The sequence below is a fragment of the Guillardia theta genome (genome assembly GCF_000315625.1).
Source record: "Guillardia theta CCMP2712 unplaced genomic scaffold GUITHscaffold_20, whole genome shotgun sequence".
NCBI classification, from domain to species: Eukaryota; class Cryptophyceae; order Pyrenomonadales; family Geminigeraceae; genus Guillardia; species Guillardia theta.
In genome coordinates, this window is record NW_005434654.1 from 640,962 (window position 1) to 656,628 (window position 15,667).

Genomic DNA, 15,667 nt, shown 5'->3' on the forward strand with positions numbered 1-15,667 from the left:
CGAATCGAAAAGTGGTCTACCTCACATTTCGAAGATTTGAATTCATTACAATCCACGATTCACGATTACTTTTTGCGGTAAGTCTGTGATGTTGCTTTCTTCCCCTCTCTGTAGTGTGATCATTCTGCAGATATGCAAAATTGTCGGATGAGCATGTTGATCCATGTCCCCCAAAGAAGCACACCAAGGCAGACTCCGAGCTGTTCATTCAGACAGTTTGTGAAACGTTCAGAACCCTTGATGGCAACACCCGATGTGAAATCATCCGAAGGATTCTGAGTGAGCACGACTCTCTGTGTCAAGCACAAAAGAAAACATCGGAGCATGAGTTCTCTGCGATATGCAATGTCGAAAGAGCAGTTTCAAACTTACATGCTTGTGGATTGCCAGATGTAGTTTCTGAATTGGTGATGTTTGCCAGTAATGATATCGACGCTTTCAGAACAACACACAAAATCATGCCGTACTTGGTAATGGATTGGTGTCGTCAAAGTTTTAGAGCGAAAGATTCGAGGGGCATGAGATTCTCCCCGGAGATTATCAGTTTCGCATCAACACTCAAAAACCTTGGCAATGCGACAATGTTGCGGTTCCTGTCAGGGCCAGGGAACAAGTTTACAGACAATTTCCATTCTGATCAGGCTTTACATAACTTGCCTCTGCCATGCATCTCTACTCTTTGCAAGCATCAAAGTGCTGACATGAAAACACGAGATGTGAAAAGGTCAAGAATATGTAGCGAAATTTTGGACAATTACAGCGAAATGATGAGTACTAACCTTGTAGATGGTATCCACGTGTTGGCGATGGACAAGACGATGATCAATGCTGGTTTTTGTAAAGAATTCGAAGATTGCGAAGCAGATTTAGGCAACCAGTATGGATGATCGAACTCTATGTTCCTCTATTGCTGCATACATTTCAGGGCTATTCAAGTTCGAGCCTCCAATTTCAGAGCACGACATTGAGAGTGAGTGCACCTTGAACAATGCCGATGAATACGATGGGGAAGACCTGTCGTCATTGTCAGTCACACCTCAGTCGGGAATGGTACACATGGATGTGCCGGAGATGAGAGATATCAAAAATTTTGTTTTGCAATTGCGACGCAACCAGGCCATATGGCAGGTTCAGAATGAGAAGACGCTAAGATGTAGCACGAGCAAGAGGCCAAGATTGACCTTGAAAGACATGTTCTGTAGGCTGAAAATATTTTGCCGAAGGTATGGATACGAAGAAGTTCTGTCATTAGCCAATGACAATCAAGATGAGGAAGAAACATACACTCCATGGGAGATGGAGCGAAGGATAGCAGATGGGCTAAATGAGCTGGATGAAAACAAGATCCGCTTTAAATTTGACGAATGGCTGTCCAATCCCGTCATCTCTCCTATCACCAAGAAGTTGTTATTCTTCTCACCGTGCATTAACCACTTGTTGAAGAATGTCAGGCATTCGATTGGATCAGGGAAGTCACAATCGTCTTCACCGGAAGCCAAGATATGGCATAAAGCTTACAGTGATATCGCCAAGAAGAATCCATCATGGATGTCTCAGATGGAGGTCGATGGAACCGCCGATCCACAATCTGTGGATATCATGCTGAAGATGTTCAGTGAAAAAGCCATCAGTCTACTGAAGGCAGAAGGGCATGAAGCGACAGCCAGAATGGCAGAAAGTATGTCTGGCCTTCACAAAGCATTCGATCAAAGAGGTCTGACAGTTTCAGAGAGGATACGTCTAGTACGCGAAGCTCGGAGTTGGTTGTTGGAAGGGATCGACTGGACCACGGTCAGCCAGAAACACGTGAAAGGATTATCTTCTGTCGCGTTTGAAGGTTTCATAGTGGCAATTGATACTCATCTGCAAGTACAGCAGTACGTGAAAAATAAGAGACATGTGCTTGGAGACGGAGACTATGACTTCAACTCACGAACTCTCTGCACCGATAGTGTGGAGAATCTGTGGTCATTGATTGGCCATCTGAACAAGAAGGATTTCTTGAGAAAATTCAATCAGGCTTGCACAGAGTTATGTAAAAAGGTGGACCCTGACCTGCCCTTTGTGTACGAGCATTCGAAAAAACGAATTGTCCTCAGCCAACCGCATGAACGGGACACTTTCAACGTACGGAATGGATCAGATAATGACGGGGAAGCTGAGAACAGCACACATAAGAACAGGCGAAGACGAATTTATGCTAAATCAGCACAATGGGATGGAGGCCTCAATGGTAACATGCCCGGGTTTCGGGGATTACGTGACATTGCTGGTTGCAAGTCGAAAAAGAGGTATACGAAAAGTAGAAAACATTAAAAAGAGCGATAGTGACATCCGAATCATTGGTATCATGAGATAGAACTCACATTTCTCTGATAGACTGTGAGGTTTTGACAATTGTCATCATCGCGCTTTTTGCTTTAATCATCCTTAAACCTGGTCGCGGCCTGGCTGCCATTGCGATTTCCTGCAAACTTACCCACCCCCTCCCCATCAACATACCCTCTATCATTGAGGGAAAGACACCGGTCCTAGACCCTTTTATCGCGAGTTCCACCCCCGTGGCACTGGCCTCAGCCCGGCCCCTGTCCGAGTGGGCCTGCCTGTGCGATCGGACTGCCAGGAGTGTCAGGGTCAAGCCTCCTCGACTCTCCTGATTGTCCTCGTACTGATTTTTGTCCGCCGCCGGCCCATGACGTGACAGTGATGCCCCCCGTGACGGTGTCCCGCAGGGGTAGCCCACCGGGCTGCCGGCAGGGGTCACCCCTGTGCATAAAACTCTCGGAGTTACGGCACCACGCCGCTGGGTCGCGGCGCGGCCGGGCCCGGGGCCCCGGCGGCCGCCGAACTTGACTAGTATCACTGATGCGATCCGAGTCACTGACGCATGGAGACTACCGGTCTAAAAGCAGTCATGTGCACCCCTACATCGTCCTGGGAGGTGATGGAAACCAGGCACAAGATGCACGGGGTCGGGAGGGTGAGGGGAGAAGCGGTTAAGCCTCTGAACACTCAGCAGCAGCACGTGATTGCAAGTGTCTAGCGCACCTTGGAGCTGAGTGCGCAGCTACAAGATCGTGGCACATCATTCTTTATCCTGAAGTTGCTGGAGGGCTTCAGATTCGCTGTCGTCTGTGATCCCTGCCTTGTGACATAAAGGATCTTTCTTGCTCCACTCCCATGCAGGACTCTCATTCAACAAGAGGAAAGGGAAAGGCAGCTTTGGCTGCGAACATGCACATTCTCAGCGAGGTTGAGTTTCGATTCGCGTCCAGCTTGATTGGCCTGGGTCAGGGTCATTTGTTCGGTCATTGGCCAGCACCTGGGTTCCAAGACGACGACAAACATCGCTTTCTGAACCAAGCCATGCATCTCAATGAAGATTACCCTGGTGGCCTTCGAGAATACATCATGAATGCCCGACAGCTGCTCTTGAAGTCTAAACATGGCATATCCAGCAATGCAGAATTTGTACCAGAAATCGCCGACGGATTTTCTGTAGAACCAAGATCTACTGAGATCCTGGACTTTGAGAGAGAAGGATATGCAAATATGCATCAGTGTGCCTTCGTGTTGGTGGCTGGTGGGTTGGGAGAACGACTGGGTTACAGTGGCATAAAGGTTGCACTGCCTGCTGAAATCACAACTGGAAGATGCTTTCTTCAGTATTACATCGACAACGTGCTGGCTTTACAAAGCATTTGCGACATGTCTCCTGGTCAGAAGCTTCCCTTCATCATCATGACGTCACATGAAACTCATCAGAAGACCTTGGATCTTTTGGTAAGAAATAATTACTTCGGAGCAGACAGGAGTCAATTCATACTTGTGAAGCAAGGCGAGGTGCCTGCGATCGTGGATACCGGAGGCCATCTAGCACTCAACTCGGATGATAATTACCAGTTGATGACAAAGCCGCATGGACATGGCGATGTACACCGGCTCTTGTATACCACAGGAGTAGCTAAGAACCTGGTTGATGCGGGGTATAAGTGGATCTACTTCTTCCAGGATACGAACGTCTTGGCCTTCAAGCCTCTTCCCGCATGTCTTGGTATTTCTGCTAAGCACAATCTAGACGTCAATACCATGGCTGTACCAAGGAAAGCTGGGGATGCATGCGGTGCGATCATGAAATTGCGTCGACCAGATGGAACAAGCTTGATTAACAATGTAGAGTACAATGAAGTTCAAGACCTGCTGGGTGATAAGATGGACTACGATCCAAAACTGGGGGAATCTCCCTATCCTGGCAATACGAACCAAATCATTTTCAAGCTTTCAAGCTACCTTCAGGCTCTGGTTGAATCGAATGGGAAAGTTCCTGAATTCGTTAATCCAAAGTACGAGAACAGTGACAAGACAAGTTTTCAGACTCCGACAAGGCTAGAGTGTATGATGCAAGATTTCCCCAAGGTATTCCCGGAGAAAATGAAACCAGAGATAAGTTTTGTGAAGATGAAGCGCTGGTTTTCGTATTCACCGGTCAAAAATTCTGTCGCCAAGGGGGTGAGCCTGGCAAGTGTAAACCTGCCCCCCATGACAGCTTCTACGGGCGAGGCCGATGTTTATATTTGCAACCGAGAGCTCTTACGAATCGCTGGAGTGGAGGTACAAGACGCCGCTGTGACGGTCTTCAACGGAATACCGATAGTTGCAGGTCCCAGAGTCATCTTGGCACCGTCGTTCGCCGTTGGGGTTGGTGATGTCATCCATAAAGTCAAGGGTGGGCGGATCTCCTCCAAGTCTACTTTGATCGTATCCGGCCCTGACGTGTTCATCGAGGATTTGGATTTGGATGGAACACTGATCGTGAAAGCCGTTCCAGGAGCCCGAGTGAAGCTCACGGGGCTGACGGTCAAGAACAAGGGGTGGGCTTTAGAGCAGCTCAAGAGCGGCGGCTCGCGGGTGCCTCCAGAGGAGCTGCGAGTGCGAGGGTATCAGCTACGGAAGTACGAGCAACGAGTATTGGAGTTCACGGAGGCCGGAGATTACGAGGTCAGAACTTGACTTGCTGCCTTAGAGACAGCAGGCATTGAATGTCTTCACGCCCTTGTCTGTAATACACTGAATTGTTTCCTACCCTTTCACTCTTGGAACAGTTTATCTGGAAGAATGTATCTCAATCGAGCTCGGAGACGAACATTCATCGACTCTCTGTGTCAGGGCTTCATTGAAATCTTTACAAGGTTGAAGCAATGGGTTAAAATCCACTTAATCAAGTTCGCTCCAGGGGGGAGGGGCAAGTACACGATCGATCGCAGGCACGCGAGCCTCCGGCCCGTCCCACACCCCGTCGATCGGACGCTGGCCATACCCATAGATCTCGTCATAGACCCACCTACAAACATGCGGGTCAGCTCCCTCCAGCTACTGACATTAGTACGCGCTCTCTCTATTAGATCAAGAGCAAACTTTACCTGTTGCCGCCCTTCAACCATGACTGGTTAGGAAGAGGAGGCTGGTGGGGCACGGGAACGTAGCCATCATTCATGCCATGAGTTCCAACAGTCACATTCGTTTGCTGTCCGGTGTACGGGTTGCAAAAGTACGACATGGAACGACCGCAGACAAAGAGGCTGGGTAGATGCGAAACCAACATCTGCACGCTGCAGTCAGTCGCAACCTTGATTTAAGGAACCTTGATGAAAGCATACAACGAACTCAAGTCAATCACATCCTTGCCAGCGATCACCAAACTAGAATATCTCGATGCTCGTAATTCAGAGAGACATTCTTTCATACAAACACACCATGACAGGTGGAATCTTATTCGCATGACAGCGAAACCAACGCAACAAAGATGGGATGAAACAAGGGGAAAATCTTAAATGCGGGCACAGAGAAGACGATCACATCAAATAAATTGAGAGAATAGTGGAGACAGTTGAAGAAGTCAGCGCGAGAACTAGCATCGTTCTAGAACACCTCCTTGACGTCAGCCTCGTCCCTCGGTCTGCAGCAAACAAAGCAGATACTAGGAGCTACAGATAAAGATTGATTCCATCTAACCCCCCTCATCACGAGGCCACAGGAAAGTGTCTCAAATGCATCGACATCAGCTGCTTTTCCCGTCTCCTCTCTCCCCGTCCTCCTCTCCTCTCCCGCTCTATCTCTGGCTCATGGCGCGCATGGCGCGACCCTTCACAACTGAGGTCAGCCAGCTTCCTGGGTCACATCGAGTAATGTGAACCGGGTGACCGGGTGACCGGAACAAGTTCAAATCATGACATGCACGCGTAAACCCGCCTCAGATTTTACAATGCCCCGAGGGACTCAACGGCAGATTCCGAGGAGGAATGAAAAAAAGAAAATTCGAAATTTCAGTACTGAAAAGAAAAAGATACACGGATTAATCGAGAAAAAAAGAACTGTCAGGAGGAATCTTCAACCTTGCGATCCAAGGCTGGGAGGCACCTAGTAGTAGTTGGCCGAAGTAGAAGGGAGGTTGAGAGGGAGGAGCGTGAAGCGGCAGGTGGTTGGGAGGGGCCCTAGACGAAGACTGAGATGTTGAAGTCGAGAGACTGAGCAGCTACACGATAGTGTTAAAGGAAAGGAGGATTCTTCGCCTGGTCTGGTTAGCAACTTCCGGTGCAGATTTTGGCATGAGAGGACAACATGACGACAGTGAAGATATCAGAGTTCTTTCACCCCTAACTCTCCTTTGCAGGATTTGAATCATGCAGCACTTCAATATACAAGACATCTTCAAACTGCCTGCTGTAACGTCTTTGAATAATGTGGAGATCCCAGTAAGAAAGAATTGCGAGCAAAATCCTCCCCGGCACGAGATGCAAAGTGCTAAGCAGCTCGACGACTGGAAGAATGCTCCAATCTGCAACCCATACGCTGGTCCCAAAGAACTGTATGCAGTGGAGAATGCGGTCGTGAAGGAGTATGATCCCATCCTCAAGTACGTCTTTGCACGTTTCTAATGACCCTTGCTTCGTCTGATATGGAGCAGACAATGGAGGCAAAACGCGATCAAGATTCAGATAGAGAGAAAGCCCTTTGCCGAAGGTGCTATGCGGTATGACTTGCAACTGTCTTTCAAGACAGGCTGAGCAATAGTTTTGAAGGTCTGCATATCGCATGAAAATTCTTGACGGCATGGATGTGCATGGGAGAGATCGCCTGTTTGTTCTCAAGGTCATTTCTGACTGTCAAGGAACGTAGGGGCTGACTAGACTCGTTTCCTCCTTGCAGCTCTCCAAGGACCCGAAGGAAAACGTCAAACAATACTACAAGGATGTCGAGACTCAGATGGAAGCGCGAAAATGGGCGATCGACTATAACAAGTCAGGAGCCCCCAAACAAGTATAAGAAGAACCCCTGCCTTCTACAGGCACGTCTACCCATCCTCTCACTCTCATGATCAGGTGGAATTCATTCCTGCGATGGTTGTCATCCTGGTAGACCGGCCGCTCCGTCCGACATGCACCATGGAGAAGTTTGTGGAGGTGCGGCCGATCTCTTGTCCACACTGTCATTCCTGACGTTGTAGCTGGAATGACCAGGGGGAGTACGTCAAGTACAATGACAATTGGTCTTGGTGTGACGAGAAGAGGAACACTCCACAGGTGCTTGACATGATCAACCGTGCCCTCGCTGTGCTTGACGGTTCTCAGGCCTTCTCTCACTGGACCTGGGAGGCCTCAGGGAACAACCTGCTCGTGTGCGATCTGCAGGTCTGAACTTGAGCAGGGAGCTCGTCGTGTGACGAGAGGATTGTTTCAGGGCGTAGGAGACTGCTGGACTGACCCACAGATCCACACCATCGATGGGAGAGGATTCGGTGACGCGAGGACCGAGACAAGTTCGTCGGACTGATTGCTCGCACAGGGAAGGGAAATGCTGGGCTGCAAGGAATCAGGCAGTTCTTGCAGCAACACAAGTGCAATGCTATCTGCAGGTGCTTCTGCTCGAGGTGTGATTGGTCGATGACGGTGATGGTAGAGCCCTCAAACTCAAGTCGTTGACGGGGAGAATGAAGCTTGCCGACAACGGGACGCAATGGGGTAAGAAGGATCCAAGAGTATGCGATTGAAGTGATCGGGACCATTGCAGGTGCGGCATTGAAGAAGAGAACCGCCATGGAACCTGCTGCCAGGTACCTTCTCTTGACCCTCTTCAACTCTCTGAAAGCACCGTCAGCGGCTCCTCCTTGGACGACATGCCCGTCGGTATCGGAATCACAATCGATGGTGGATTTAGTCAGGTCAGCTGCCCCTGAGAAGCTCCAACCTCATAGAAACTGAGTGTATCTGCAGGGCCTGATGCTCCCGCTGATCGTCGTGGCCGTGAAGCCTGGCAGCGTCGCCGCCAAGTGCGGAAGAGGATGAAATGTCTTAGTTCCTCTAACGGCAGCTCTTGACAGGAGCGGGAAGATCCAGAAGGGAGACTTCATCATCCAAGTAGACAAGACCCCTGTCCAGGTACTGTTTGTCTACCCGCCTGCTTTGCCGATTGCTCTCCCTTCCCTCATTGCAAGAGGTCTGATGGAGAGGAAAGGGCGCGTCGGTCTCGCAGGTGAAGCATCTCATCCAAGGGAAGGCCGGCACCAAGGTACCTCGTTCCTCCATCTTGCGCCCCCTGACCTGTCATGGAGGTTGTTCTCCATCTTCAACGAGGCATTCATGTCTTCGCCGTCGAGTTCACCAGAACCAGCCTCAAGGTGAGGCGGCAGCGAGTGTGAGCAGCGCTGAGCCAGCCCCAGGAGTCTCGAGAGCAGAAGAAGCGAAAAGTCAACAACAAGGATGTTCATCAGATCGTGAAGGTGATGGAAGGCGTGAGAGTCGTAGTTTACACCGACATTGTACATACAGGAGATGCTGTTCCAAACTAAACCCGAGGACAAACAAGAGCAGAAGGAGCTTGAAGAGCAGGTAACAGGCAGTTGGGTGCTAGACGTTCGCAGTCCTCATTCTCACCTCAGCACCACAACCCGGAGCCGAGGCCCATCAAGGTCATGAACGGACCGGCTCAACCACAAGTAGAGAAAGAGAATAACAACAGGAACTTGAAGGTCAACCCGCAGGTCTGATCTGCTTTCGCTCTCCTCACGTTGAGCCACCTTGCAGGCCCTGCAGGGAGGAATCGTTTTCATCTGAGAGCATCAAGCCAAACTCACTCTAACCTTCCCGTTGTGGGACAGACGATCTCGAAGCGCTATCTGCTCCATAATCGCCTCTGCTTGCTCCTTGTAGAAGGACTTCTGCGTCAGCTTGATTGCCACGCGCTGTAACACATAGTCTCTTTGTTAACCAAACGAACAGTTGCCCTCAAATCAAGCAGCACCTGCACACAAGCGAGCACTGCATTCAGCTCCCTCCTCCGATCCTGCGATATCCGTCAACAGCGCGCTCGTCAAGGCGGCATGTCATCAGCCACCGACGAGATGGCACTGGGCACTTCCTTCCCTCCTGCGCAGATCGCGGACCTCCGAATGAACTCCTGCTCCTCCTCATTCGGCCGCACTCTCGCGATCTCCCGCTTGACTTTCTGTACCTGAATGGCCTCAACAAGAGAAGGGCCGGGGGCAAACAGACCTCCTCTATCAGATCCCTGATGTCCTCAAACTCCTCCATCATGAGATCCTCAGGCGTGATAGTCGCTGACCCGATTTCTGTACAGGAAGAGCTCGGCGATCTCAGAGCAATCTCAGCTACGGCAGATGCTGGCATGCCTGAGGAAGTGCAAGTCATCCTCGACTGAGTCACAGGAGCAACTTCAAGGCACCTAGTTGAAAGAAGGGCTCGTTCACGTCCTCAGGGATCAACCATCCCTCGCAGAGAGATAGATCAACGCAAGTCATCATCACACCGAAGAATTCCTCCCAGATGTTTACATCCTCCAACCTCTGGGGAGGTCTTTGCTCACGTCGGGCATTGCCAGTTCGCCCTTCTACCAGAGTTGCCATAGTGTTTTCTACTATCTTGTTGACCTCTAACACGGCACTTCTCAACGCTGCCTTGATGTGTATCTTCGCATCGCTAACTTTTTCTTGTAGCGGAACTCCCACATTAGTCCATACCCAGTCACGCATCGCACTTTTCCCCTCGTCTCCTTGTTTCCGCATTGTCTCCCACCAACTTTCAACCCTCTGCTGTCGACCGATCGAAGTCACTCGAGCACCTCGCAAGTCGCCTCTCCCAGAATCTCGCCTGTCGTCTCTCTCTCCATCTCGCCTGTCGTCTCTCTCTCCATCTCGCATGTCGCCTCTCCCAGCATCTCGCATGTCGCCTGTCTCTGCATCTCGCATGTCGCCTGTCTCTGCATCCTCCTCGCCCTCGTGCATGTCTCTCCCTCGCTGATACCGCGAGGCTGCTCGTCTGCCTTGTCGATGCATTGAAGCAACAAACCCTGAGAATGATTTACTCAATGTGAAGGGCAGCAAAAGTGCAATAGAGAACTTTGATTGCTGCCCTGAGCTTTTTCTCTTTCCACTTCAGAGACTGAACCCCTCGCATGCAACTTTACCTGTACCCCCTCTATTCCCTCCGACCACCCCTGGAGTAGGGCCGGGTAGTACTTGATTCAAACTTCTCGATCTTTCGCAAGGAGGGAGCGGCCGCTGCAGCTGCTGAACCCTCTGCCTCTCCTGCTCCCTGCTCCCCCCCCCACCTCTCCTCCCTCCCCTGATCCCTGCCCTCCTCCCTGAACCAACCTGTTGAGCTCCATGCTTCGCTGTCAAACGATGCGTGGGCTCATGCTAGTTTCGATTTTCTTGCTGCACGCAGCCAGCTTGTTGCACGCCAAAACAATGAAAGGAACTGTTTGCACGGTATGACCTCAATCTGACAATGTCTTGATGCTTCGCCTTATCTCACTGCGTAACATGCCAATTGACAGGTACGAGGTCTGCTACAACCTGAATCGGACGATCAGGATATTGATGGAGATGATAAAACGGATCTTGCATTGAATCCGGGCATGAAAGCCGCTGTGTTCAATCGGGCGAAAGCAATTGAGGGAACTGGTGTGGGCCCAAACATCTATATTTCAGATGAGAAGGGTAATAAGATCTACGTGCTTGATAGATTCACCGGCACGGTAATGATTCTCTTCACCATGTCATCCAACACAACAGTTAAGGGCAATGATGTAGTGTCCCAGGTGACTTTGTTGGCGGGAACTGGAGAGGCAGGATACAAAGATGGCATCGGGTCTTCCGCCAAGTTCAAGTGACTTCATGCCAGCAACTCTTGCTGCTTACCTGAGCATGATGATAGGAGTCCTAGCGGGTTGGCTGTCCAGAGCCTTCGTACAGGTCTTTGCGTATCAGACAGAGGAAACCATGCCATCCGCATCATCACAAGAGAAAGGTGCTGATCGCTCATAACTTGGTTAGGCTTGTTCTCATGCTGTCCTCTGCCCTTTCTCAGCCCCGACAAACCTGCTGTGGTAGATACCGTCGCTGGATCCGATGACTCTGGTGCTGGATTTGCAGATGGAGAGGGTCCAAACGCCTTGTTCAACCATCCTGAAGGTCCAATAAAGAATCCCAGTATGATCTCTTTTACTAATGATGCAAATTGCAATCAGGCTTGGCCATGTCACCCGATGGTTCCTTCATACTTGTTGCAGATTCGGGAAATCATCGCATTCGCAAAGTTCTGTTGAGCAAGGAGGACAAGAATCTTGTTTCAACGATAGCAGGAGGAAATCAAAATCGCAACGTGACATACAGTCAAGGCTTCAACGATGCTGACAATGGTGTTAATTCTTCCTTCAATCGCCCAACTGATGTGGCTTTCCTTCCAAATGGTGAAGAGGTAAAGCGATGCTGGAGCCTGAGTCTTGCAATTTACATTTCATGGAAGGTTTTAGTGGTTGACGCGGGAAATCATGCAATCAGGAAGTTGACGCTCTCCACTGGAGCAGTCACGACAATAGCAGGAAACGGAAACTCCGGAAGTGACAATGGATTTGGAACGAATGCAACGTGAATCGCTGACTTTGGATTGTTCGCTTCGTTAATTCGACATACAGGTTCGAATTTCCGATGAGCATTGTGATATCAGCCGGAGGCAAGTATGCTTTCATAGCTGAAATGGAAGGGCAACGAATCCGCCAGCTGCATCTTAGCACCGGTCAAGTCACGACACTTGCAGGAACAGGAGATGCAGGATCTTCCGATGGCACGGTACGAATCCAACTCTCATCTGACCTTGGTCCCTTGACTAGACTCTGGCAGTTCTTGAAGGCCAGCTTCAACATGCCGTGCTCGCTCAACGTCATCGATTCTCGCAGGTCTTGCCAGTGGTTCACAAAACAGCTCAAGTTTCTGACTTGTTGAGATCAGATTGATGGTCCTTGACTATGAGAATTCTGCAATTCGCGTGATTGCTGTACAAGAGGACAACGAGAACAGCATCCAAGACTACTGCGCGATGCCTTCTAGCATGGATGATAATCTCGAGTTGAAAATGATGCTTTCATCATACAATGATGAATTGTAGGGACTCTCTGAGTTGACGTTGGCAGAAGCAAAAGTGATTAGATTCTCGTAATTATTGAAGTTTCATCTTAGCCTTATGCTACGAGCATTGATGCTCTTATTCCATTCTTGAAAATATGAATGCATAAAATTGAACGCCTTCGACATTATGATTCCTTTCAGTAGCTTTTTTCGATACTGACAGACACGATTTACCTCCCTGCACCAACAAGAGAAGGTCCATAGGCAACGAGCAAAATTGTTAGTATTTCGCTCTGCGACTTCCTGCCATGTATTGAGAATGATTTGAAGCAGCCGCCTGTCTCTGCGGTTGTCAATCTCCTTGTCGATGCTCGAGTGCATCCCATTCGTCCCATGCTCCTCGGAGTCGGATCGACTCCAGTAAGCAGGAGAGTATCCGTATGCCGAGGACCTGTGCTTGGATAGAGCCTCATCCTGCCACTTATGCAAGGCTTGCTGTAAGGCTTCCTGCATCCTTCCTGTCTCATCTATCTGGCGCACAAGCCTCTTTGCTCGTCGCAGCGCTGATTCACGTCTAAATCTCTGCAACACAAGCATCAGGCCAAGCAAGCTTGTCGGCTCCTCGTACCACAAAACATTGGTAGAGAGCCCGTAGCTTTGCTCTAGGGATGAAGACTTGAAGAATCGTCTTGAGAGCCTGCAAGCGGCTGCAGCAGGACGAGACCGCGGCCATCTGCCAGCAAAGAAAGCACTTGTTCATGAGCCTGGTGGTAGCCCAGCCATAGCTGAACTTGCACCCCGCTGTAGCGATGCTCTTCTCAAGAGCATGCTTCTGTGCAACGTCGAGCCATGACTTGAGATATTCTCTCACCATGAAGAAGTCCGAAGGCAGAAGAAAGCCGAACTTGTTGCTCATGACAGGCGAACGTGTTGCTAGTGGCTCTCGATAAGACTCCGCATAGCCACCACTTGCGTCTTCAGTCTCAAGGCGTGATAGACAACACTGCGACAAGCTTAGAGCCAATCATCGCTCCATGAGGTCACACGACAGATTCATGCGCTCCCTTCTCTTCGCCATCATGCCAGGCTCCGGCGTCAGTAACGTCATATTTTACTGCCCTCGATGAATTTGTATTTTCCTCCTACTTGTTTGCAGCTGTCTCTCACTATTTACTAACCATAACTCTGAGGCAGCTTTTGCTGAAGGCATGCAGATGCGGCGCCTCATGCTGATCGCCAGCTTGGCGACAATGGCCAAGTGCCTGGACCAGGACATGAGCGGGGAAGCGGAAGAATGCAGGGCGAGCGAGAGAGGGAGAGGTGTAAGCATCTTCTCTCCTCGGCTATGGAGATCGACAGGAGCATGGTCGATGCAGAGTGAGATTCGTGAAACTTGCGCAACCGTCACAAGCTCCAGGAACCGCTCGAGGTGGGAATGCACGTGGACGACTAATCAAAGTCTTGCGGCTGTAGCAGATATGGTGTGGCTTTATGCTGGCATGTACAATAGAGAGGAGCATCAGGCATCTCTTCCTCCAAAAGCTGCAGGGCAACAGTTTGCAGTCTTCGAAGGAGAGCCAAAGCACAAGCACTCCTTGTTCTGGTCGTGGGCAAAAATAGGAAGAGGACATCTCTTTGATTTCGAGGTGTCGTGGAAGTTGTCTGCGCATGTTCCCTCACTGTACTGCAGCTATGCGGACTGGAAGGATCTGTACCGCCCACCGCCTCACGAATGGTCCACTGAAGCACTAGTGTCTGCTTTCATTTCCAATGCTGCAGCATCGTGGGAGCGAACCAGATTTCTGAGAGAGCTCATGGATCTTGTGCCTGTCAAGTCATTCGGCAGGGTTCTCAACAATGCCATCTCTCCTCCAGGCACAGAGGGAAAGGTCAAGTCCATGAGACAATACAAGTTCGCACTTGTCCTAGAGAACGAAGTCGACAACGATTACGTCTCTGAGAAGATTTACGAAGCCATGATGGCTGGAGTACTACCCATCTACAAAGGAGCGCCAAACGTGCATAAATTCCTCCCATGCTCGCACTGTGTTCTGCTCCTGGACAATTTTAATTCCGTGCAGCACTTGGCTCAAGAGCTTCGCAGACTTGACCAAGACGGCGCTGCTTTCATGGAATATTTCCGATGGAAGAAGGAAAGTTAACTCAGAGGCGATGATTGCACCTGATAGTTTTTTGCAGGAGCTCAGCCCTAAGTCAGAATTTCTCGAGCTCCAGAAGTATTGTCACGAGTCGTTCTTTTGCAGGACATGTCAACAGGTGAAGGATCGGAAAGAAAGTTACATGGTAAGAGATGATGAGAGAGATTGCTGCGCTGAAAGCTTTCAGGTCACAAACGGTCCTGCTCGTCCAACAGGCTTCTTGTAAGGCTAGAGCAGCTGAACCACGATTTTCAATCAGAGGTCAGTTTCACCGATCCAATCTGATCAAAAGATATAGCTCAATATTCGCCACACACTACGCCCTTGAAAGGCTTGATTTTATTTCACATCTTTCACACGATCTTACTATCAAACACTTGTAAAATAAGAAATTTTGTAAACACACACTTAAGTACACACGAGGAAAACAAACAAAAACAACTCAATTCACGTTGCAAACATCAATTCCGCCAACGAGAAATGCAAGATCGTCGCCTGAGTCTTCTGGCGGATCATTCTTCATCCACCCTGCCCAAAGTCGAAGATTAGGAATCGTAACTCAAAACTTAATCAAAGATCTTGCACCGTAATCTCCCATGGGCCGGCAAGCAAGCATGAAAAGTTCTGGCTCTTTGCTGATCTGGTATGGAAGTCAAGAAAAGTACGTGTGAACATCACGTAGTGAGCGGTTACCTTAGACCATTGGTTCAAAATTGAAATCTTGCAATCATTGACGTTTTCTCCACGAAATGAGATGTTTCTATTCTTGTCAATCTGTTGTTTCTGGACTTGCAGATCATCCCGACCACTGGGGCGATCCAAGATGCTATCGTGATTCACTAGTCGTTCAGTTAGCAGTTGAGCCGTCCAGGCAGCTTCAGAGTCATCAAATGACATTGTTGTATGCTCTGAGGAGTCAAAAGCATTATCATTCGAAACGCGATGGCACATCGTTGACTGAGTTGCCGAGTGCTGCCCCATGTTCATAAGATGAAACCGCCGGAAGGGCCACCTTCTTATTCCGAACTTCCTGCAGGCTGATTTCATGGAAGTTACACAAATACCCTGAGAAATTTCGCATCAGCAA

General features: G+C 49.6%; 9 protein-coding genes across 9 annotated transcripts; 5 read left to right on the top strand and 4 right to left on the bottom strand.

The window, feature by feature from the left end:
* Nucleotides 1-871: 871 nt before the first annotated feature.
* On the top strand, nt 872-1,669 carry GUITHDRAFT_151708 (hypothetical protein; the record flags this gene model as incomplete). The annotated part of the gene is made up of 2 exons (XM_005835777.1): nt 872-1,370; nt 1,519-1,669. A coding segment is annotated over exon 1 (323 nt), but the record flags the coding sequence as incomplete, so codon positions are not given.
* A 1,565-nt stretch (nt 1,670-3,234) lies between these two features.
* GUITHDRAFT_157482 (hypothetical protein) lies at nt 3,235-5,010 on the top strand (the record flags this gene model as incomplete). Its single annotated transcript, XM_005835778.1, has 1 exon — nt 3,235-5,010. One exon carries the CDS (start codon nt 3,235-3,237, stop codon nt 5,008-5,010), a length of 1,776 nt encoding a protein of 591 aa, XP_005835835.1.
* Nucleotides 5,011-5,214: 204 nt separating this feature from the next.
* On the bottom strand, nt 5,215-5,557 carry GUITHDRAFT_105480 (hypothetical protein; the record flags this gene model as incomplete). The annotated part of the gene is made up of 2 exons (XM_005835779.1): nt 5,215-5,341; nt 5,421-5,557. The coding sequence occupies 2 exons, from the start codon at nt 5,555-5,557 to the stop codon at nt 5,215-5,217; spliced, it is 264 nt and encodes an 87-aa protein (XP_005835836.1).
* Nucleotides 5,558-6,680: 1,123 nt separating this feature from the next.
* Nucleotides 6,681-9,110, top strand: GUITHDRAFT_105481 (hypothetical protein; the record flags this gene model as incomplete). The annotated part of the gene is made up of 19 exons (XM_005835780.1): nt 6,681-6,913; nt 6,965-7,030; nt 7,080-7,149; nt 7,207-7,317; nt 7,380-7,460; nt 7,518-7,580; nt 7,629-7,688; nt 7,738-7,795; nt 7,843-7,912; nt 7,957-8,018; nt 8,068-8,110; nt 8,155-8,218; nt 8,271-8,326; nt 8,378-8,435; nt 8,512-8,565; nt 8,717-8,776; nt 8,826-8,885; nt 8,936-9,037; nt 9,081-9,110. The coding sequence occupies 19 exons, from the start codon at nt 6,681-6,683 to the stop codon at nt 9,108-9,110; spliced, it is 1,401 nt and encodes a 466-aa protein (XP_005835837.1).
* A 5-nt stretch (nt 9,111-9,115) lies between these two features.
* On the bottom strand, nt 9,116-10,348 carry GUITHDRAFT_105482 (hypothetical protein; the record flags this gene model as incomplete). The annotated part of the gene is made up of 5 exons (XM_005835781.1): nt 9,116-9,238; nt 9,298-9,339; nt 9,391-9,507; nt 9,549-9,685; nt 9,739-10,348. 5 exons carry the CDS (start codon nt 10,346-10,348, stop codon nt 9,116-9,118), a joined length of 1,029 nt encoding a protein of 342 aa, XP_005835838.1.
* A 584-nt stretch (nt 10,349-10,932) lies between these two features.
* Nucleotides 10,933-12,461, top strand: GUITHDRAFT_105483 (hypothetical protein; the record flags this gene model as incomplete). The annotated part of the gene is made up of 8 exons (XM_005835782.1): nt 10,933-11,183; nt 11,232-11,324; nt 11,385-11,488; nt 11,545-11,774; nt 11,823-11,944; nt 11,992-12,145; nt 12,197-12,252; nt 12,305-12,461. The coding sequence occupies 8 exons, from the start codon at nt 10,933-10,935 to the stop codon at nt 12,459-12,461; spliced, it is 1,167 nt and encodes a 388-aa protein (XP_005835839.1).
* A 62-nt stretch (nt 12,462-12,523) lies between these two features.
* GUITHDRAFT_105484 (hypothetical protein) lies at nt 12,524-13,337 on the bottom strand (the record flags this gene model as incomplete). Its single annotated transcript, XM_005835783.1, has 2 exons — nt 12,524-13,003; nt 13,050-13,337. 2 exons carry the CDS (start codon nt 13,335-13,337, stop codon nt 12,524-12,526), a joined length of 768 nt encoding a protein of 255 aa, XP_005835840.1.
* A 292-nt stretch (nt 13,338-13,629) lies between these two features.
* Nucleotides 13,630-14,583, top strand: GUITHDRAFT_105485 (hypothetical protein; the record flags this gene model as incomplete). Its single annotated transcript, XM_005835784.1, has 1 exon — nt 13,630-14,583. One exon carries the CDS (start codon nt 13,630-13,632, stop codon nt 14,581-14,583), a length of 954 nt encoding a protein of 317 aa, XP_005835841.1.
* A 439-nt stretch (nt 14,584-15,022) lies between these two features.
* On the bottom strand, nt 15,023-15,477 carry GUITHDRAFT_105486 (hypothetical protein; the record flags this gene model as incomplete). Its single annotated transcript, XM_005835785.1, has 3 exons — nt 15,023-15,108; nt 15,166-15,220; nt 15,274-15,477. The coding sequence occupies 3 exons, from the start codon at nt 15,475-15,477 to the stop codon at nt 15,023-15,025; spliced, it is 345 nt and encodes a 114-aa protein (XP_005835842.1).
* Between the last annotated feature and the right edge of the window lie 190 nt (nt 15,478-15,667).